At 39.3% G+C, this 23,405-nt stretch overlaps 1 protein-coding gene across 1 annotated transcript in view; it reads left to right on the top strand.

Annotated features, from left to right (window-relative positions):
- ush2a (Usher syndrome 2A (autosomal recessive, mild)) overlaps window positions 1-23,405 on the top strand; it is a 197,405-nt gene that overhangs the window by 20,489 nt on the left and 153,511 nt on the right. Inside the window, exons 6-15 of the mRNA XM_051379326.1 lie at window positions 514-649; window positions 4,185-4,248; window positions 4,978-5,079; window positions 5,303-5,492; window positions 7,139-7,353; window positions 9,642-9,863; window positions 12,909-13,002; window positions 20,269-20,464; window positions 21,001-21,131; window positions 21,258-21,465. Of these exons, the coding sequence (XP_051235286.1) occupies window positions 514-649; window positions 4,185-4,248; window positions 4,978-5,079; window positions 5,303-5,492; window positions 7,139-7,353; window positions 9,642-9,863; window positions 12,909-13,002; window positions 20,269-20,464; window positions 21,001-21,131; window positions 21,258-21,465 (1,558 nt within the window). The remainder of the gene's footprint in view (window positions 1-513; window positions 650-4,184; window positions 4,249-4,977; window positions 5,080-5,302; window positions 5,493-7,138; window positions 7,354-9,641; window positions 9,864-12,908; window positions 13,003-20,268; window positions 20,465-21,000; window positions 21,132-21,257; window positions 21,466-23,405) is intronic.

The following is a 23,405-nucleotide window of genomic DNA, read 5'->3' as shown; positions in this document are numbered from 1 at the left end:
CACTCTGCCTGAGACGTTGTGTGTTAGAGCCGTAACCTGCTGCTAGGCTGTTACTGCTGCAGCTGCCCCTCAGGCCCCTCCCTTACACGTATGTAGGTTCCACTGGTGCTTGGAGACTGTTAGTGGTATCCAATCATGCATATATACATGTTGATTTAATAATTGATCATCGTTGTACTGTAAAAAGGTACATATTTTGTTACTTTGTTACTATGCTGTTTATTTGTTTGTTTTTTTTCAGAAAAAAATGAATCATAATATGCTTGGGCTTTCCTCAACCTAATTAAATGTTCAAGCTACTCTGAAAAGGGAAACAAAGTGATGTATTGTTTGATGTGGTTAATTCTGATTGATTGACATAGTGTAGCATTCACAATTTAATGACACTTTCTTTAAAATTTGCTCCCACAGAGAATATTGACTATTCACTGTATAAAGTTGGAAATATACACAGTAAATAAAAAGTTCTTGCTTGTCGACGCCGACTTATATCTCACTCTGACTGACTTTCAGGTTCATGACAGACGTGTGAGTCTATTCCTAGATGGGCTTGAGGAGGATGGGACACCATTCGACACACAACCTTTGACTGCCAGGCTCTCTGATATCAGCGAGGATGGAGCCATGTGGGTGGGACTCAGCTCCAATGGTGATTTTTTGTTTATATATTATATATATATATTATATTATATTTAGATCCAGATTTCCCAGATACTTTGATTCCTCAGTGGTACCGCACCAAATATCTCAAAAGTAACATAATACAACAAAATAATGAAGTTCCCATACTACCAGCCCAGGAATCATCAAGAACCAGTCAATGTTTGAAAAGGTTTAAAACAACAGCAGAACACTCAAATCAACCTCATTTACAATTTTCCTCCTTAACAGGGACCACCGTCTGTTTTTTCCTTTAAGTGCAGAAAGATTACCTCTTTGTTTATCTTGTCTGTATATCTAAATATGGTGTCAATGACCACTCCACCTTTACTTTCCTCCCAGCCTTTATCCTCCTTCAACTACACACCTGTGATTGATTGGTGGTGCCTGGGAGCCTTCTCAGAGTCAATAGGAGAGAAATTGAGAGAAAAATGATATCCGTTCATCTCCAGGGTGATAAACGAGTGTTTTTCTTCTCGTTTATCAGGCATTGATCCCTAGTTCACGGCAGGTAGCATCTGATCAGCTGAAGATCACATCAGTGGTGGTGATCAATACAAGTGATTGGCTCGGGGGAGAGTGTGTGTGTGTGTGTGTGTGTGTGTGTGTGTGTGTGTGTGTGTGTGTGTGTGTGTGTGTGTGTGTGTGGTTGTTGAACCCGGGGGCTGTGTCTGGAATTCTGATCAGTGGATTGATTAAGCGAATGCTGATCAGATGTATTGATTAACAACTATGTCTGCTTTTTGGAGGGGACCCTGCTAACTGAAAACTGTGTGTCTGTCAAGTACAGCAAGAAGTTGTTGAGCAGAGCTTTAAAGGACCAGTATGTAGGATTTACTGGCGTCTAGGGGTGAGGTTGCTGATTGTAACTAACTGAATACCCCTTGCCTCACCCTCCCCTTGCAAACATATAGGAGAAACTATGGTGGCTGTCAAACTTGTGAAAAAAAGCAAAAGGCCCTAACTAGAGCTGTTCTGAGCTACTATAGAAACATTGCGGTTCAACATGGCGGCCTCCATGGAAGAGGACCCGCTCTATCTGTAGATAAAACCGTCTCATTCTAAGGTAACAAACAAACAGTTCTTATTTTTATGTTTATTGTACTCTGATGGGAACATACCTATGAATATTATATTGCATTCCTCCCAATAAGTCCTCCTAAATGTTACACACTGGACCTTTACATTTTTTAAAGTTGGATAAAGACAGCATAATTGCTTGGCTCAAAAGTGGTGCCATTAATAACAGATCATTAGTAACTTGTAAGAGAACTGATTGGGGCAGTAGTGTGGTTGATATTTTTAAAATCATACTTGAGTTTGAGTGGTCACAAATTCATGACAATATGGGACCGTAATATCTGTCAGAGCTCTTAATGCTGCAGCATGGAGTGGCTTTTGTTGTGAAGCAGTCACAGGAAACACGATTATTCGTATTTGTCACCAAAGTTAGTGCTGACAGCAAACAAAACATGGTCATGTCAATTTTTGACAACAGATCAGGATTAAATATTGCTGGGATTAATAAAACAAGAAGTAGACTTGTGCAGTGCAGTGCATGAAATTAGATCACCGTTGTTCATGGCACAATGGAAAAAGGCCAGTAAAAGGCCATTAAAACAACATAAGTTGCTTTGGTTGCACTGTAAACAGATACACTTAAAGCACATTGGGTGAAAGCACTATACATACGTTTTTGACAAACTAGTTGCTTAAGGAGCGTTTGCTGTCTTCAGAATCCTGGGACCTGTAAACCACCAGTAACCATGGGTCTCACCAAATCAACCAGGAATTACCTCTGAATGGTTACAATTGTAAAAGAAAAATAGTACAATTATTTTAAATTTTGAGAGTGATGGGGCCAGTGAAGGACAGAGAGAAAACAAGACAAAAATCACATATAACTCTTAGTTGCTTGTATTAACTGTCATCAGTTCTAACAACACAAAAACACAGATGAGGAAACTGAGAGCGACGGATGACAGAGACTGAAACACAGAGAGGGAATACAGAGACCTACACAGAGAAGAGAGAATTAAGGCTTATACCTTGCATCATCCCAGTAACAATAGGGAGAGTGCTTTTCAGAGGAAGGCATAATCCCATTTCCACACGCTAAAGAAATCCTGAGCCAAAGCCTTAGGCTGCACAACCACACACTGTTCTAACACACTTACATCCCATAACACTCTCTCTCTGTTTTACACACACATACGCCCCCAACCCCCCAATACACACACATGCTCACATTGTAGTTGGGCCAAACATGGCAAAGCCTCTCTCAAATGCAAATACACACACATTTATGTACACAAACTCATACACTCTCTTTCCCTAAAGTAAGGATGTTTTTTTGGAATAGACACAGTAAAGTCTCTAACACACACAAACACACACACTCAGACAAAGCTCAGCATGGCAGGGGTTCTGTCGATGCTTAGAGATGTTTAGCTGTCTTCTAAGAGTTGTTGTCAAACTCGACAGAAGTTTGTTGAACACTAAAAGATTCTTTGGACCAGCATCAACATCTGTGTGGGTCTGTTATGTTCTATCCAACATTGTCACGTATGTATGGTTGTGGTTGGAGATGTGTTGGGGGCTTGACTGTGTTCATGTGCTTGATGGTGTTTTTTGTGTGCTGTCCAGTACCCACGTGTCTGTCTGGACATCGTGCCCATATGTTTGAGATCTTCCAGTTTATGTGTGCTTGAAGAGACTTTGTCATCTTGGCATATTTGATACATGTGGCACCGGTTGTTCTTTGCAGATCCTTTCTTCTCAAAACCAGCCAGACACCTTTTTAGAGAGTTCTCTCTTCCTGTTTTTTATACATTTAATTATACAGTAGCTAAAAAAAAAATAATTATTGATTAGTGGATTTATGGTGATTGCGTCATTTTTCAAGACAAATACCTTAAATTTGCTTGCTCCAGTCTCCAGATTTCTAGCTTTATTTTGTCTTATTTGATAGTAAGCTAATTATCTTTTAGGTTTAGAACTGGTCAACACAAGTATTTCCAAGACTTGGGCTTAATCAACAAATTAGTTGGCAGATTATTCTATAATGAATTTATAAAATCTGTTTTAATATGTCTAGAACAGACAGTGGTTTTGGATAAAGTTCCATCTACAGACAATAATCTGTCCAGTTAAAAACAAACTAATGAGTGAACCCTGTGAAGCTCAATTTTCCTCAGTGAAAATGAGTGAGGCAAGTGAGCTATACCTGGTTGTCCTTAGACAGACCTGTTTTGGCCCTAGCCTCAATCCAAGCTAATGAATTTGTCCCTATAAGCCTTGCTGCTCTCTAGTGGAAGGAAATGTAGACTGTTGTCGATCCTGTTCGGCTTTGTATCATGAACCTGGCCATTATAAGCAGCTGTGGGCAAGCCTCACTTAGCTGGTATCAAGAAACTGATAAGATAATCTACTAAATACTGTGAAATCCTCTCACTCACTGCCTTCAGTACAAACCCATTAACACCTTCTTTATACTTTTTTCTCCTCTCTTTTCATCTCTCTAGGGTCTAATCAGTTCATTGGGCGGATGCAGGATTTTAGATTTTATCCTGCCACTCTGACCAACAGGTGAGTTGGATAGAGTAAAGCAGAGAGACAGTTAATAAATTAATCAAAAAAGGACCAAAGGAAATGAGTGTTGTGAAAGAAAAGGAAGGGAACTGTGATTGGCACAGGGAAAGGAGGGGAGTGATGGCCAATAGATTGAAAAAAGGGGAAAACTGGATAGAAATGAGGAGAAATAGACATAGATACCTTCATAGATTAAAGCAACAAGGAAAGAGGAGCACTATGGAGTGATAAAGGGAAAGATGGTAAGAGGAAAGAGGGGGGGGGGGGGCTAATCGTTGCATCTTAAGATCCATACTGCTTCCAGAGGATTTTCCTGAGAATTCAATACAAGGCAATTAGTGTTTTGCTTACCAGTGATGTACTGCACACAGTGAGGACTCTCATCAAGATTGGGGTAAGACAAAATGAAAAATTGAGTTTTCAAATTATCCCTTTGATTTTCCACTTTGCCCTAAATGCTTAGTCAAAGGCCCATCAACAGGTGTATTAAGATTTTATCTTCACTTATTATAAGGCCTTGTTTCATGACTGTTATTTTTGTTGCTCCTCATCATCACAGCTTAAATTGTATTAACAGTATTCTTTTTTCTTTTCTAATTTTTTGTAAGCTATGTTTAAACTGGTCCTATCTTTATCCCAGTTTATGCACAGTATTATATTGTCTTTACTGTCGCATTTTAATTATTAAATATGTTAAATATAGTCTGTTTTTTCTTGTTTTAACAGGGAAATAGTTGAGGTGTACTCAGGGCTCCTGCCCGAGCTCCATGTCCAGTCAGAATGTCGCTGTCCTCCCAGTCACCCCAGAGTACACCCTTTAGTTGAGAGGTATAGTATAAGAACTCCTTATGCGTTTATATAATAGTTAACTGTATATTTAAACATTTCAGTATTATAAATATTTTTCTATGTTGATGAACCTGCTTTTTGTCATTTATATTTATACCTCTGAACCTTCATCCTTTATTGTTACTGTTCAGTCTACACAAATATGCTCACATTTCAATTGAATATAATAGTTAATATACCTAAAACCTTTCACTATTAACAGATACTGCATTCCCAATGGTGTTGAGGACACAACCAATGACAGAGTCTTAAGACTCAACCTTAATGCTCATCCACTCAGTTATATCAATGATCAGGACATGGGCACCACGTGGCTTTCTAAGATCATGACTACACAAGAACTTGATGATGGAGTCACTATCACCGTGGATTTGGTTAATGGACAATACCAGGTAACACATCTAATAATACACACGTGCAACCAAGCACATAAACGGTTATTATTCCAAAATAATGACAGATAATTGATCTGATGATGAATGAAATTGCCAAATAAAATATAATTGGTCTTGAAGTTGTGTTGAGTTTGAAAGACAATTCTCAAGACTGTGTTAATTTTTTGTTATCTAGTACGGAAATGTTGCAGTAGTGATTACAGTATCTTAGATTCTTCTGATCTACCATCAATTTAGACGGATAGATAGATGCTTTATTTATCCCTGGGGGGGTATTTGCAAATAGGTCGAGATGTGGTGTCTGAACTGACTGAGCTAATTGAATTTATCATTACATCAGTCCACCACTTACTCGTACCCTGTGGATGAGAGTATTAATATCCTGAAAGACACAACTGCCAACAGTTGGTAAAGTGGTCTAGTAAATCTAGTATTTAGATATATTAGATATTAGAAAACCACCCTGGAGCTGTGAGGTCTTGGGTTTGATCCTTGCAACAAACAATGTGTATTCTGTTCATACATGTTTGAAGAACTTTGGACACGTTTGACACCCTACACTGAGCAGTATGAGATCTGCATTAAACCCTGGTCTTAGTTATGAACCAATACCAGATAACATTTGTTGACCCAATCAGATTGCAAATGTCATTCTAGGTCATTGTGTCATCTAAATGGTGCATCAGCCTCCTTACCTGCTCATTCATTGGTAGCTACTTTGGGTTGGACTGTCAACTAAATTCCATCTTTGTAGGGTGTATTTTAATATGGTACAATAAACACTGTGCAACATTTATCTGCTTACACTGGTAGGTGCAGTGGACAGTAGTTTCATCTGCTTTCTAAGCACTGCAGTGAGAGACAGACAGGGGTGGAGAGAGAGAGAGAGAGAGAGAGAGCGAGAGAGATTGCTGGATTTGGGCGTTGTCGGTACTGGGACTGTCAAAAGACTCGTCCCTCTTCTCTCTGAAGTGTGTATGTGAGTGTGGGCAGGATTTTGGGAGCTGTCCTGACGTGGTAGCTCAACTCAAGTCCCCAGATAAAAGACACTTTCTGAAGTTCGGGGTATGTGTGTTAGTGTGTGTTGGGGGGGGGGTTTCCACAGTGGTTGTGGCTTAATGCGCTCCCTGCTGTGTAACCCAGTGTCCCAGCCCACACTGTAGTGGGGCAGATAACACTTAACACACACACGCACACCTACACACAGACACACACACGGTTTATGTGTTATAGGGACCTACTTGTGTGTGTGTGTGTGTGTGTTTGTTTAAATATGTGTCTATGTGTTGTGTGAGGGCTGTTTTCAACTAAAACCCTACATTATAATGGAATTGGATTATGAGTAATGACTTATGAGCAAAATAAAATTTTTACTATTCGAACAAAACTACGACTGCATAAGACCTGTCATTAGAATGCAATGTAATGTAATCTTAAATTTGCAATGCAAAACAACCACAGTTCTTATTATGGCCAATGGTAAAATTACATAGAGGTGAATAAATGTCTGACACACAAAACTGAACATTTATAGCTTCATCATGGCAGGATTTATTGCATACCTATTGTTTTGGATTGGATTACATTGTACAGGTGTACCTATACTGTTATATTCATGCTAATTTGTACTTTCTCTGCTCCAGGTATTCTATGTCATAGTTCTGTTTGGCGGCCTCTTGCCTGAGTCAGTTCTGATCCAAAGACGGAGACTTGTCTTAACAGAACTTCAGAGTGGCACCACCACAGAACAGCCCTGGTTGGACTGGCAGTATATGGCCAGAAACTGCAGTGTGTTTGAAATGCAGAACAATGGGCATTTACTGACACCAGACTCGGTCAACTGTCTGCAGCTACCCAGGTAGGTCCTGTACCATGTGTGTTATTGAACTTACTGTATTATTATCGACTATACACTGACATAAAAAGAGAAAAAGTATATTATAAATGGTACAGATTTACATTTAAAAATGTATCTTTTACATGTGTCCAAAAAACAAACAAAGAATGAAAAATACAACCAAAAGAACTGAAAACCCTCCAAATGATTTAAAAGTTGGGCTGTGCAGTATATTGATATATATCACACTCTCCTGGAGTTTATATGAGAAAAATATGCTCTCTGAAGGGGTTGATGAAGCAGGGATGCAATGCAAATTAATCATTTCACCACTGCTTGTAAAATGTTTTCATTTCTATTTTTTATTTTGTGACATGCTTAATTGAAGATTTGTACAAATGTTATAAATAAAAGGGTGAAAATGAAGAAATATGATTAAGTACCTTTGATTTGCAGAGTAGATGTCAGATGAAGATTTCTCTGGCCACAGATTGATCATTCCATTTGAAACTCCCTTGAATCATATATGTGTGGAAAAGCTGAAAAATAGACTCCTCAAACTGTCTGTTGCTCTGTTTGGGGCATCCTCCCCAGAGCTGAATCACATGTTCTTGCCGTATGCCGTTGGGTGGTCATGGCCTCTAAGGCAGAAGAGATTACACAGAAATTACTGGCAAGACTAAATAAAGAAGTTCATGAACACACACAAGCACGCAGAAACCTACATTTATACATGCATGTGTATGTGTGTGGTGGTACTTGTACTAACACTTGTACTACAAAACATAAGTCAAAATAATTCAAAGGAAATTAGAAATATACCCGTAACACACACATGCCGTTAACATGCACACACACACACACACACACACACACACACACACACACACACACACACAAACACAAACACATTGGCACACTCACAGTGACTAGATTTATAAAGCTAACCACCTACAGTGCTGCCTTGGCATATGACCAGTAACAGGCTCTCAATTGGCACTAGATAGAGAACTGGACTTGGAACATAGTCTTAATCTCACACACTAAATCTTGGCGTAGCTGCTTGTATGAAGGCCTTGGTTGGCACTGAATAGAACAGGTATGAATAGATCACAGATCATGTAGTCATTGCTTATTTTTCACTTGACTGACAAATGATATCACATACAACCTTTCCTGGCACAGTTATACATATTAGTGAAATTGGCATGAGAGCAGTTGAACCTCACATTGGCAGCATTATAACACACTCAGTGACATTAGTGGTTGATAATTATATCAAAAAGAACACTGTCTTTGATCTCGCAAGATTTATGTTTTTTATCTCGCAAGATTTATTTAATCCCTCATGAGACATTGCCTTCTCTGAGCCGGTTGGAGTGTCTGGCAAGATAAATTTAAGCATGTCATTTCAGGTGTTTTCATACTATTACAGTACTGTTCTAGGAGTGCTGTTAGTGATCCTTTTGCATCTTGTCTACACATACAGATAAACAAGTAAATAGGTATTTTTGTGAGTTGAACAGCATTGCCCACAGCAATAGTAGGCAAATGAGAGCTGGAACAAAAGGAATTTAGATACAAGTTGATATGAGGCTAACATAAAAAAGTATTTACTTAACTGTTGCTATAACAGTTAAAGTGTGGTGCTCCTTTTGTATAGTAAATTCAACAATTGCAGCTGTTATATTACTGTCAATCCACATTTCATTTGAGAATACTTGCTGAATTCAACAAAACGTCTGCACTAAATTGATATTGTTGTGTATATACATATACATATGGGTGTATGTGTATTCACAGCTTCCATCAGGTGTGTTTCAAACATGTCATTTCTATCAATATGTAAGCACTCCACACTAAACACATATTCACAAATGGGACGCAATGCCAAAATAGACTTATGTGGACACACTGTGCACAAACAATATGTGCTATAGTGTGTGGACTGCGCTTATAGTATGCCCAAAGAAAGAGAAGGTACCTGAATAGGTCTTTCAACATTACCTGAAGACAAAAAGAAAGGGAAGCTGCGTGTACTGACCAAATTTGAAGTTGATCTATTTCTAGGAGGAGCTTGTTAAAATAGAATGCCTGGAAATGACAGAAATTGCTCCAAAATGTACAAATGTAATTCAAAATGTCAATTGTCTGTTTCAATAGGACTTTGCAGTGGTTTGCTGCTCGGACCCCAAAAATAGTCCTCTAATACATGATCACCAAATATATATATATATATATATATATGTGTGTGTGTGTGTGTTCTTACTCAATTGGTTTAATGTGTGTTAATGTTTGCTATGTTCCAGTGACGTACCCTACTCAGGAGGTAACATCACATTCAGCCTGCTGACCCCAGAGCCAAACCTTAGGCCAGGCTATAATGACTTCTACAACAATCCTGCCCTACAGAAGATGGTGCATGCCACCCAGGTCAGGATACACCTGAGTGGGCAATACCACACCAAAGCAGCCAGGGTGAACCAGCGACACAGATACTTTGGCATCAATGAGATCACCATTAGTGGCAGGTGAGGAGTTAAAAATATTTATGCTGAGATCCATGGTGAGTGTCTCATCTGTTTCTGAAAGTTGTTGAAAAATGCTCAAAATGTTGTTATTTAATATTTATAAACTGATATTCTGGCATAATTGGGCATAACAGTGAATTTAAGTGCCTTTGCATATTTCAAGGGCTGCCCCCTGTTAGTCAACTTAATTGTCACTGAGAAGAGTCTTAGTCGACTACATGCTGGTAGTTATGACTTGTTCAAAATCATTAGGCAGCTGTTAAAATATTTAAATTATTGTTTTTATATCATAAATGTGCTACGACTAGTTGACTACTGGCTTTATTTAATGACTACTAGTTGGCAGCGCGACATATATCTGTGTTAACAATTTTACTAATTAATAGGGATATCCCGTTTACTTCAACAGTCTGTACATCTTTTTTCTTTTTTTATTTTACATTAAGTACTATTAATTCTTAGTGGGTTTCTGTTCGCAGGACATTTGTTGCACTTGCAGTGGCGTGTTGAGTGTGGTTGTGTCAGATATCTACTGCTCTCTTCTCCGAGCAGAGGCAGAGCAGGATGGAGGAAAATAAACTGCGAGAGGGTTGGCGAACAGCTGCATGACAGCTCACGTAAAACAAAAGATCTCAACATAGCCGATACGATCAGTTAAAAAATGCCTTGATCGGCGTCGATCAGGACATCCCTACTAATTAATGTAGAGGAACCCCCATATGTAACATAGTTCCAATTTTCAAGTCACAAGTCACTTGTCAGAATTGTATTTTAGTGGCATAATTGGTTAAAAGAAACACATGAAGATCTTCTCAGTGCTGATTTGTTAAAAATGTGTGAGCAGTTTGACAACGAGAAAAATATTTTGACACAGACTGTTGAGTTTCAGCAGAGCTTTCTGAGAGTAATTGTGAACACATCTCTTCATTAGACTGACAGTGACTGTTTTTTATGACTGTGGTAATTATAGGATTATGCAGGAGGCAATCATCTCTAACTCTTTCTCTCCCTCCCCCTCCCTCTAAGCTGTTTTAATTAGTAGCTTGTTACAGTGAAGTAGGAGAAACAGAGATTTAGAGCTGCTGAAATCTCATCTGTGCATTCTTCATCCCTCCCCGTCTCCCCCATCTCTTTCATTCTTATTCCATCTCTCTTCATTCTTTAGAAAGCATGTAAATGGGCGTGCTGGGAAGAGAAAGTACACTCATAACTTTAGCATGTGTGTCTTTGTGTATGTTTACACTCATGAGCATTGTTTGCCCTATGTATTAGAACAACTCTCACATTATATTACACACAGAGAAACAGAGGTATAATTTCTGTATCCAAAGGTATGTTTGTCAGAAAAGTTCCCTGTAAGGTATAAAAAGGGTCCCTTAAGGTGATAACTGTGGACCTTTTTGTTTAATTTTGAAGGTTCAAAATCATGGCTGACAGAAAGGGGTACTTAACTGTACTTTTAACAAGCTTGCGGTACAGAAAATGTTACAGCAAATCAGTGATCACAAAATCTGGAGAGTTGGGTTTATTTAAATAAAATAGGCTACTGGTGAATATCTCCTAATTTCATGAGCAAAGAACAAGGGCCGCACTTCCATTCAACCTTTTTTAATTTTGCAACGCAGACGTTTCTTGCCTTGTCAAGACGCCTTTTTTCAGCGTGTATTGGCAAGTTCATAATGAATCTATTTGAGTGATTCTGTTCATTTAATCAAGCAGCTAATTATCAGTGTAGCAGAGTGAAATGCTTCCACTGGCCATTACCATTACTGCAAATATTATTATATTTAAGTATTATGTCTGTTTTTTTAATTTTTTGCATTCCTCAATGGGTTTTTTTTTTATTGTATTTATTTAACTTTATGTTATGCTGTGGCCCTCCCTTATGGAGCCACTGCAGAGTTGAGTAGTGCACCCTGTTTTTTCCCCTTCAGTCTGCTGTGGCATGTGCCCGTGGCAAGTGTACTTTTAGCTGGCACTGCTGAAACTTCATTTAGGCTGTTTCAGCATTCACTTGCTATGGACAAATCAGTTCTAGCTGAACAGTAAAATGGAAAGTACTGAAAAGTGTTAAAAGATGTAAACTAATTGTTAATTCTCTAAATAAATTTTGGTTTAATTGTAAATGGACAGTATTAGAGAAGAAAGCTCATGACTGGATAAATCTGGGTGGGTAAAGTGAAGAAGCCCCTCCCTCATTACAACCACTGAGGTGCCCTTGAGCAAGGCCCTTAATCCCAACCACTGTGGTTGTACTGGGCAGCTTCCAGGTAACAATGTGATCAGGGTGTTCCTGCAAAAGAGAGGCTTCCTCTCAGTGAACCGTTTCTGAATAAATAATGGTTAAGTTGGATATCTTACTTTTAGGTAAATTTTAAAAATGCTAAACTTTTTTTATCCATATGCCAAGAAAAAAAGTCTTTATTAATTAATTATTAAATCTTCTAAATTATTTTGGTATATGAGCTGGATAAGTTACAATGTAGCAATTTTCTTTTCACTTCCAGAAGTATTCTTAAGAATTATAGAAGACGGTGTGTTTTTTTGCTGTAGATACTGAAGGAACCAGTCTCTTTAAACATGATTTTTTTAATAGTTTTTATTAAAAAAAAATTGTATTTAATTAAATATTAAACATTTTATCTTTTGTGGATGTCCTAACTAGTTTTAAGCTTCACATGGTAAAAAAAAAAAAAAAAATTAAAATAAAGGGCTACCAAAAAGGCAGCAGAAAAAAAAGTAATTTAAAGTGTAAAAAAAGAAAAGAAAGTCCAAGAAAATTCCTGGGATGGGTCCACACATTTATAATAGGGAATGACAAGAGGATGGCATTCATAAATGTTGAATGGGAACTTCCTAATGGCACTTCTGCTGTTCCATGAAGGAGGTGGCAACACAAACTTTGAAGGAGGAAGAGCTTTTCTCATGATGTTGCTGTTTTTTTTTTTTTTTTATTATTATTGAAGTAAGAATTTAAATATTTTAATTATCGAATTTGTACATTTAAGCGCCACGTGTTTGTCTTTCTTTCTGCCATCTGCCCAGATGTGAGTGTCACGGCCATGCAGACCACTGTGATACCAGTGTGACGCCCTACCGCTGTCTGTGTCTGCCTGAGAGCCACACAGAGGGAAACAATGTGAGTAACAAACTTTGTGAGAAGTGTGGTGGTGGACCTCACAAACCTGTGTTAAAGTCTTATACAGTATGTGCTGTGAAGTCATTAGAGGGTCATGTTGCCACACATGATACAAAATTTACACTAGTCTGCTTTCTCTGGGAATTTTTATTCCCAGTTATCAATATCAGTATTAGATCCAGATATTCAGCATCTGATGGCTTATATTATGTTCAAGCAAATAAACACACACACACACACACACACACACACACACACACACACACACACTCTACTGAGCACAGAGGAGTCCCCCTGGGGAGAATCTCCTTATGGTCTTAATTAAGCAGCTTTTTAATGACAAAGAGAGGACTTCTCTAATAAATTACACACACACACACACACACACACACACACACACACACACGCTCACAAAAATAAACATTTATTTGTGTCTCTGTCCTGTAAATATGTTTTCTTCCATATTCTCTAGTCTAGTTTCATCCTAGTGTTTTATTTAAGTGCCCGTTACTACCATTCTTTTTGACAGCAGTGCCAGGCGGTTCAATTCAATTACATTCAGTTTTATTTGTATAGCGCCAAATCATAACAAAAGTTATCTCAGGACACTTTTCAAATGAAGCAGGGCTCCTTATGAAATTATTTCTGCTTGGAACCAAACATTTTGGTTAATGGACAGCCATCAGTGTGGCCAGGTTGCTAAATAAGGCAAAATACTGTATGTTGTTGAAGTTGTAAATAAATGACAGCTGACACCAGCCTTGTTGGTGTCGGACTCCTGGAGTTGTGTGATTTATGTTAAATGAATGTGTGGTGTTTGCCATAATGTGACCTAAATCTCAGAAATGTTCAATTACAGTAGGTCTGGTTGTCTTCACTTTTCATATTTCCTTAGTTTATAGGAGGAACAGACTGTAACTGAACTGTCTTAGTGTTAACTATGTCAATGAAATGTGGTTTATTTTTAAAACAAAATGATACAAAAAAATCTTTGATTGAGTTTGACATCTGTGTGAATTAGTGGAATCTATGTTAACCAGCTCTTATTGCGTGATGGTTTATGGATTGGCTAAAATATTATGATCGGCTGAATTATCTTGAAGTCCCGAGCATCTTATTTTCTTTCACAGTTGATTGTGTTTGTTTCTGGTCACAGTTACTGCTTTAATTTTAATGCACCACCACTGACACCCCCAGTTAAACCAAAAGTATCATACCACAGCGAGTAGTCACACACTGCTGCAGAATGTTAGCGTCTGATTTGAATTCAGTCTAGTTTGATGTAAACCACAACTGCAAGACCAGGCCTTTGCTTGCAAAGCTAATACAACTTGCCAGGTAATAGTAGGCATCACCCCAACAAAGCCTCTAGTCGGTCAGCAGTGAAAAGTTCAGTATGACTGCTCCACCTCACTGTAGCACAGGACAGCCTGCATTATTCACTACTTATGTATCATTCATACACCTGCGTTTGTGTATTAGAGTATGTGTGTGTGTGTGTGTGTGTGTGTGTGTGTGTGTGTGTGTGTGTGTGTGTGTGTGTGTGTGTGTGTGTGTGTGTGTGTGCGCGCGTGTGCGTGCGTGTGTGCGTGTGTGTGTGAGTGTTTTAGACAGGCTACAGAGGACATCAATGGAGAAGTACAGCTGTCAACCAGCAGCTGTTCAATTGCTTGTCTTGCTTACTCCCAAGCTCAAATAACAACCCTCCTACACACAGGCTAACATTTAATAGTTTTTGTCTTACATGAACTCCAGACTAAAATAAAAGTTCTCATAGAACGTGCTTCTACACACAAACACACACACACCCACACAAAATAATTTAAGATTGTCAGGTATATGTTTTCATGCAGGCTAATGCAGAAAAAAAATATCTCTGCTCCTCTCTTTTTCTTTCCTCTCTCTAGGTCCCTGTCCCACCTCCATCCACTTCTCTTTGTCGATCACTCTCTCTTATACTCTGTCTTTCTCTCCGGGGTCTCAGTTTAAATAATGTCTCAAATCGACTAGAACAATGACATTCCCTCAGCATGCATCTCTAATCAGCTCTCTTTCTCTCTCTGTTTGCCTTTCGCTTCATTTCACTCTACTCCCCCTCAGTCTTTATTGCCTCGCTTTCTAAGTATTTAATTCATTCCTGTTTGCCTCTGTTTCTCATGTTTCATCCCTCTCTTTTCTCCATTTTTCTTACTGTCTTATGTCTTTCCGTCCTCCCAATCTGTTTCTTTCCTTCTCGCCCGTCCATATAATAGTTCTTTTGTGTTAGAGAGATGCAATGGAAATAAGTAATATGAATACATTTGTGTGTGTGGTTGTGGTAGTGTGTATGTTTTATGTAAATTAATCTCTACGCTTCTGTGAAAGACGTTAGTGTGTGCAATGTCTGTTTCTATACCTTCTAGTCCTTTTTGTGTGATCATCTGTGTGTGTTCCTGTGTGCACTCTCCCCTCGAACCTGTCCATGTCATCTCTCTGAGTGAATATTCAGGACCTTTCTTCTGTCTCTCTAATATTGGAGCATAAAAGGCTGTGGGGAATATTAGCGTTTAATATTGCATGCGTTCTGTTGACTTGGATTGGCCTAGCACCATGACGGATGTTGTACTAATCTGCAGAATTTCCACAGTGACATTAAAGTGACAGAAATGCTCAGACATGTGTCAAGATGATCAACGGGGGCCTTGGAAGACACACACTTAAACTCTTTCACACACACACATGCACACAAAAACGCACACACTCTCTCCCACTTTCTCACTCTGTCTTTTGATTCTTTCTTATGTGCACTCTGTGTCAGACTTGATCTCTCATTCTGTCACTCTGTCTCTGTACGTCTCTCCACAACTGATGGATTAGTCATGTCTGAAAGCTATATCATATATTGTATTGTACATCACATCACACACTATTTTCTGTTGTACAAGTTTTTCCTCACAGTTCACAATAGCATTTTTGGTAGATTTAATATTATCTGATATTAGTGTTACAGAGGTAAAAAATATTATCTTGGTAAGATGCAAAACAATCCATGCTGCCTTTCTTTTAAGCTATCTTGTGTGTTTCTTATTCCACACCCTAAGGGATAGTTACATCAGGCTCTGTGCAGCTGGAACCTGATCTGACTGTGGATTTGACATCATTGAACAAATTGTGTCAGTGTGTGCATGTGTTTATGTGAGTTGTAACAAGTCAAGTAGTGAGAATTATTAAATGTTAGATCTAGTATAAGATCAAAACTAGGATCATGTAGAGGTGTTTGATTTATAAGAACTTGGTGTATACATGCTGTATACCATTTCTGAGCTGGATGCTGTACGTGTGTTTCTGTGTTTGCATCTGTGTGTGTGATAGATATTGATGGCTAGTGACGTTAAGTAATGTTGTCCAGGATCTCTGTTGCTAAAGTCTGCATCAGCAGCAGATTTTCACCTACACTGGGGTTAACCGGGTTAACTTCAGATACACACAACACAGGCGTGTACACACAAACATGCTCACTCACACACACACCAGTGGCACGACCTTTCCAGTGAGAGCGTGAAATTGGTCATGGCATTTAGGATAAGATGAGTTCCCCAGCAGATTAACACACACACACACACACACACACACACACACACACACACACACACACACGCGCGCACACACACACACACACACACAAAGATGCCTATGACAGGCCATCTGAATGTCCACAAATCCATTAGAGTAGGCTCCTCACTCAGCAGGTTTTGTCAAAACATTCAGAGTGAAAATAGGATGTTATCCTTTACTCTGCAACACAGTCCACCACACACACACACACACACACACACACACACACACACACACACACAAAAACACATGTTCATATATTTTATGCATTGAACCAGACTTGTAAGGAAATATTTGGTAAGCTGTGTAGAAAGAAAAGAAAAATGTTTTTTTATAACAAATTAACAACATTGTCATTTTATGAATAAACCAGTAAGACTTGCACTATACGCTGCTTTCATCTGCTGAATAATAATGTTGTTAACAACGTCTTGTCCTGCCACCATTCGCTTACTTGGGATTTAATTCTGACTGAAGTCTAGTTTAGAGATAGACTGTAGGTCTGTAGCATCTTACTTGTTTTAATCGGTTACATCATGATTTTTCATGAGATGACAGTGTGTTCTGCAATGAAATGTTGAAAGAGTCAAGAGTCAGAGGATTGATTAAGTATTGACAGAGGTGCCTTTTCATCAGCACGACAAACTGAATAACTTTATTTTCTATTACAGTATAATGTTACAGAGGACTGGCTATTTGCAGAAAGATGAAAGCAATAGATTTAAAACCATGTACACTCAATCTATAGCATGTGCTGTCGTTTTTTGCTGCTGGTACTGTGTGTGGATGATGGAGCGCCATCAAAACCTTTTGTATGAAGAAGAGAATGAACGTGTGCAGTTTCCTTTTTAACTCCCAAACACCGGTCCCTCGACTAATTAGCAGGCTGGGAGAGAGGGAAGGTAACGCAATGTTGAATGAAAAGAAAAGAGACAGAAGAAAAAATCCCCTCCCTTTCATTTGATATGGTAATATTTCCTGCTCACATACTCACCGTGGCTATGAGAACAAGCAGTTGGGGGACGATAGAGACCGGGGGAAGCGAGTGAGGAAGGGGAGAGGTGGGAAGCCCGGAGAGATGTACAGAGTGATTTGTTTTTCAGAAAGAGGGGGAGATAGAAGAGGAAGGAAGAGTGGGAAGATGGAGGAGGTAGAGGAGACGAAAGACGAATGAAAAGGGAGGGAGATATGGGAAAGGAGAAGTTACTACATCTCGCTCTTCAACTCATCCCCAGCGGAGAGACGAAGAGTGAGATGTAGTGAGAGATTTCTGTTCGAAGTGCAGAAAGAAAAGTGCCTTTTGATATGTGAAACATTTTGGGGCACAGAGCTGCGGATAGACAGTCAGGCAACCACAAAGACAGATTGGGAGAAGGGGAAAAGCAGCACGGACAAACAGATAGGCAGGTAGTTACTGTAGGTATGACATCAGATAGATTTGAAGCCAAACAGCATGACAGACAGACAAGCAGGAGGCAGACAGAACAAACGGGAACATGCAAACATACCAGCGCTCCTGTGGAATTACATGTCCCAAGACACACTCTCCTGTGTGTGTGTGTGTGTGTGTTTACATTATGTCTCCAGAGAATCCCCTGCTGCTTCATTAGATCCTGTTAATAATCACCCAACAGGGAACAGTGCTCTAGACTCAGTTCACACACACAAACATGCAAATATACAGATATTCAAGGCCTTTAGATCTTGTTCATTCTGCAGAGAGGAAGTGTATTTGTCTTCCTAAATCTTCTTTATAAACAAGCAAACAGACTATATTACCTGTTTTCAAAATCGTCTTTCTTAATTTAATCAAGTTTGGCCACCGCAGCAACAAAATTCAGAGATAGTGTTTAATTACTGTGGCTCAGTCATTTAGAACCGTAAAAATTAGGAATAGATTACATGGAATGTAACTAAAATGTATTAATTTAGTGAATTATGTTTGATAAGTTAAATTTGAACAAAAATGTGACTGCTGTCTGCATTATCAATGACATGCTAAAATCCAAGACCAATACAAAACCTTAAAGATACCCTGTGGAGCTTTTAACTAGTGGCACTATGGAGCAATATTTAGGAGTGGGTCCCCCTTTTGTTTGTATGGCACAAGCACGTAAGGACGAACGTGCACATGCATGCCTAGATACAGATTCCTGCCTATGGTTTCACGCTGTTCCACTGATCAACAGTTAGTGGTGGTAACATGCAGAGAAATGTAGCAATGTGCTAGCAAAGACAGTGAAGAAGATGACCGCAAGCTTGCAATTGTTATATGATAAAGGAAATACATTCCTATCTTATGTTGTGTTATCTGATAACTGTTACTTAAGCTTGTATGTGTTTGTATATGTCTCGTCCTGGGCTTTGGGTTGTGTGGCCTTTTGTCTTCTTAACATACTAACATTAATTTTATTTGTTATTGTCGTCCCTCTTTTTTTGTCTTCTTCCTTTTCCTCCCCACATGTCTGACTCACACACTTGTGGATTGTTTTTGTTATCTGTTACCTGTCTTTCTGTCCCTCCAGGCGTAATTTTTAAAACACAAAGGGAATTTTTTAACTCATTTCTGCTCACATCAGTTTCCTGCATTTTACCTTACCTCCTCTCCCTTTTCTCTTGTATACAAAATAGGAGCCTTTCCCCCCCCAACCATTTCTCTTCCACCTGCCTTCCCCCTCCTCTGTGTGTCATACATAATGGGCCCAGTGCAAGTCTGCATGTGTCACACATGGGAGGAACTCCTGTGTTTTTTAATACATTTTTAATCCCGCCATTTGATGCCCCCCTTGTCCACCATAATTTGTACTGACTGCTGAACAAAATCAAAGGGCTTGTACTTGCTGCTTCTTGCCTCTGCTGCTCTCTGCTACAGAAAAATGCATTTTTTATATCACTTTTTTCCCTTCCTCCTCCCCTACACACACCTTGGTATGTTTATTTTGACATGAAAGTGGGCCTGCGTGAGAGCCCTGGCTATTGCAAGTCACTCCTCATTAGCGGTCTGATTTCCCTATTCTGTGTGTGTGTGTGTGTGTGTGTGTGTGTGTGTGTGTGTGTGTGTGTGTGTGTGTAAATGTACCGGCTCTGTATTATATAGTAGAGAATACCTCTGTGTTTTCTATTCAGTTATGTGTATTATTCTTCTCTCTCTTTAGATTTAGATTTACACGGGCTGCTGATTTTTCTCTCTTTATATTTCCCCCCTCTCTCTAATTCTGTGTCTCTCTTTCTCTGTCTGTGTCATTCGCTGTCTTTGTTCCATAGAAGCAAGCATTTCACTTGTCATGGGACCATGTTTCTATGCAAACACACGCACACAGAGATAGTTTCAGTAAATGTACAGTTTCTGACATTTTTATATGACGTTGCTTGTACAAATGATTGTTTACATTCCTAATCTCTTGTCAAAGGATGTTTTTGTTTTTACTCCAAAGGCTGTAATTAATTTAAATGTATGTTGTATTCTCGCAGAAGGTAGTGTTCTTTCGATTGTTTTCTCAAACTTGCTTACTGTGTTTGGGTCCTTGTATGTGTGTCCAATTCTGTAAACTTGCATCTATGATTGCATTTTTGCCACAATTATAGCAGCAGATTTAAACAGTATGTTAGATTACAGTATAAATAAAGAAATGTATGTCTGTATTTATTTATTTATGTAACTGTTTTCAACAGTGCGAGCGTTGCGCGCCCCTCTACAATGACAAGCCATTCAGATCAGGTGACCAGCTCCAGCCTATGAACTGCCGGTCTTGCCAGTGTCATGGCCACGCCCTCTCCTGTCATTATGATGTCAGAGCTGATGACCAACCAGAGGAGCACTATCGAGGAGGAGGAGGCGTATGTGACAACTGCATGCACAACACCACGGGTACGGTATTAGCAACATAAGTTAGCTAAATACCTTTTCACATTTTATAAGATCTAAATAAATTTAATCTTAAAAATGCCTTTTATTTTTCTTAATCAACCTTAATTGTAAAACACTTTGAAACAATTACAGCCCAGATGTCATGAGCCTTCAGATCTTCCTTCTATCATTTCAAGATGTTGAGCTAGAAATTATCATTATGCTGAACAGTGTGTGAGCTATTTTAGTATTTTTGATTAAAACAACTGTAGTAGTATATAGTCTGTATACAGATAATGTATACAGATTCCTTATTCCTTACTATTTCAGACTGTCTAACCGGTAGTAAAGGAAATTAGAGGATTATGAGTTTTTGTCTATAATGAAATTGATTAGAAGAGAGAGGGTTTTTATGAAGTATTTCATGCTGTTTTTTTAGTGATGATGCGAAACCACTTTCCCATTTAAACAAATATGGTTGAACCCTCTGTTGTTTCTATCTATTCCTTTGATTTTCTTGCTTTCTGACTTACTGTTTCTGTCTCTCTTGCCATCAGGTAGGAACTGTGAGGTGTGTATAAGTGGGTTTTTCAGGCTAGAGGACTCTGATCCCACTTTACATGATGTGTGTCAGTCGTGCAACTGTCACACAACTGGAACAGTCAACGGCAGCATGGAGTGTGCCCAGGTACACACCAACACAAACAGCAACTTGTTGACAACCAGTGAAACCCTTGTAACTTTGTCATTTTGATGACATGATGTGTGAAATGTTTTTAAATCAGTTTGTTTCCTCTGTGTTTCTCACCTCCAGGTAGGAGGTCAATGTCAATGTAAGGCAGCAGTAACAGGTCGTCGGTGTGCAGACTGCTGGCCTGGTTGGTATGGTCTGAAGGCCTCAAATCCAAATGGCTGCATCCGCTGTAACTGCAGTGACATCGGCATCGTCAGCAACTCAACAGGAGGAGTTCCCAGTTGCAACCAGGACACGGGACAGTGCCAGTGTAAACCCCATGTCACAGGTAAACACACCACAGTCTAGAAGCTAGAAGTTTTTTGTGTTTTTGATGACATATTTAGTGCTGGGTTGCCAGAGCCTCTCAGAGACAATCATGTGTGTCAGAGGAGACACTTGATTTTCAGAGCTGCTTCTTTGCAACATACACGTTCATGCCGTCCCCCCGAAACCCTACCCATACAAGACAAGTAACCTGATTGTGGGTGAGGGTTCAATTAAGGTAAGGAAAAGATAAAAGTAATTCCAGGTCAATACCAGCAATCTCTTCAGACTTTGGTATTTTACCACAGCAACACACCTCTCAAAGTAGTTTCTCCTACAAAATGTCCCCAAATACTTTGTTGATAACTTGTGTTTTTCATTAGAACAGTTACTCTGTTTAATTGTCCAGTAATGGCGTCTTAATTAATACATAGACGCAGCTGCTCATTGGGGTGCACACAAAAGCAAAAGTGGATATATTGTGTGCACACACCAAAACAAGCATGTATATACACACAGATGCAAACGCACGCACATCCATATCCCAAAGTGTTTTGCCAGCCAAAATAAACAGGCTTTTCTGCTGGCGGTGCTTCCAGCCGTTGTGCTTCTCTTTGTGATAAATGGTTTCACTCTCTCCCCTGTGTGTCTTTGAAGAGCAGGCTCGTATGAAATGCAAAACCGGCCAACGCTCCTCAACTCAACGCATCATGGTTATTGCTAAGCCTCGCTATCAAGGGCCCACGGTTGTGCGTGTGAGGGTGGGCACGTGTATGTGAACTTGTAAATGTGTGTAAGAGTGTCTGTTTATGGTTATGTATATGTAGGGACGGAGAGTGTCTGGATGTGACCGTGTGTTCATGTACTTTTGTCTTTGCCTAGCTGTATATATTGTATGAATGAAGAGTTTCTTTGCGTGTGTGCATGCGGGCGTGTGTGCGTGCATGCGTGCATGCCATCAAGGACTAAGCTGGTATTTAATTCTCTAATTCAATGCCAAGTTGATTAAAACAAACTGCTGCAGCCCCTTGTATTTTTCACACTCCTTCTTACAAGACCCACTTTCATTTTTTTCTGTCCTTGTTTGTTTGGTTGCTCCCACAGGTATTTTTCAGAAATGAGATTTGATTATGGCAATTTATTACCGCCAAGCTGATACTTTGAGTAGAGCAATGGCAGGCACGCTTCAGAAGGACGGAATTGAAATGTGTGCGCACAGACACAGATACACACATGCCAACGCACACGCACACTCATAACAAGGTGCCAGAGTGCAGTGTGTACATAATAGTGTTTGAAATGGTGATGCATGAGCCTGTTAACCAGCTGGCTACTGATAAAAGGGCTGGGCCATGTCCCGAAAACACACACACATTGGCGTGCACACATGCACCCCCAACACAAAATTACCTCCTTTCTGTCTTGATCTAATATCTTCTAACACATTCTATTCTCTAATGTTCTCACTTTTCACTTCCTTTTTATTGTCTTCTGACTCTCTCTTCTCTTTTCTCTTCTCTAATCCCCTCTGTTGTTCCTGTTATTGTTTCGTTGGACCTGTCACAAAACAACAACAAAGAAGTTGCAAAAAATATGATTCGCAAATGTAAATAGAAAATACAATTACTTTGCCCTCAACTCTTTTTATAATGGCTGTGGTACTCTTTATAATCGTTAGTTCTATTTGGAAAAATTCACACTGAGTACAATACATCACAGCATTGTTAGGGTTGTAAGCATCATTCTGTCAGACTGCGTATTTACCACCAACACATTCAAATGCACACACACCTCACCACACACATGCACACACACAGACACGTCTTCACTGCGCTATTATGAAATATGATCTATGGAGAGAAATACATTCATATCTATAAAATCATTAAAGTGGGCAGACCAGGGGAAATGCCAAGTGTCTGCCGCACACTGAGCAGGACACACACAGAGATGCACACGCAC

This window comes from Dicentrarchus labrax, unplaced genomic scaffold, assembly GCF_905237075.1.
Source record: "Dicentrarchus labrax unplaced genomic scaffold, dlabrax2021, whole genome shotgun sequence".
In the NCBI taxonomy this organism is placed as follows: domain Eukaryota; kingdom Metazoa; phylum Chordata; class Actinopteri; family Moronidae; genus Dicentrarchus; species Dicentrarchus labrax.
Note: the sequence above shows the minus strand (reverse complement) of the source record. Positions and strands in the feature narration are given on the sequence as shown.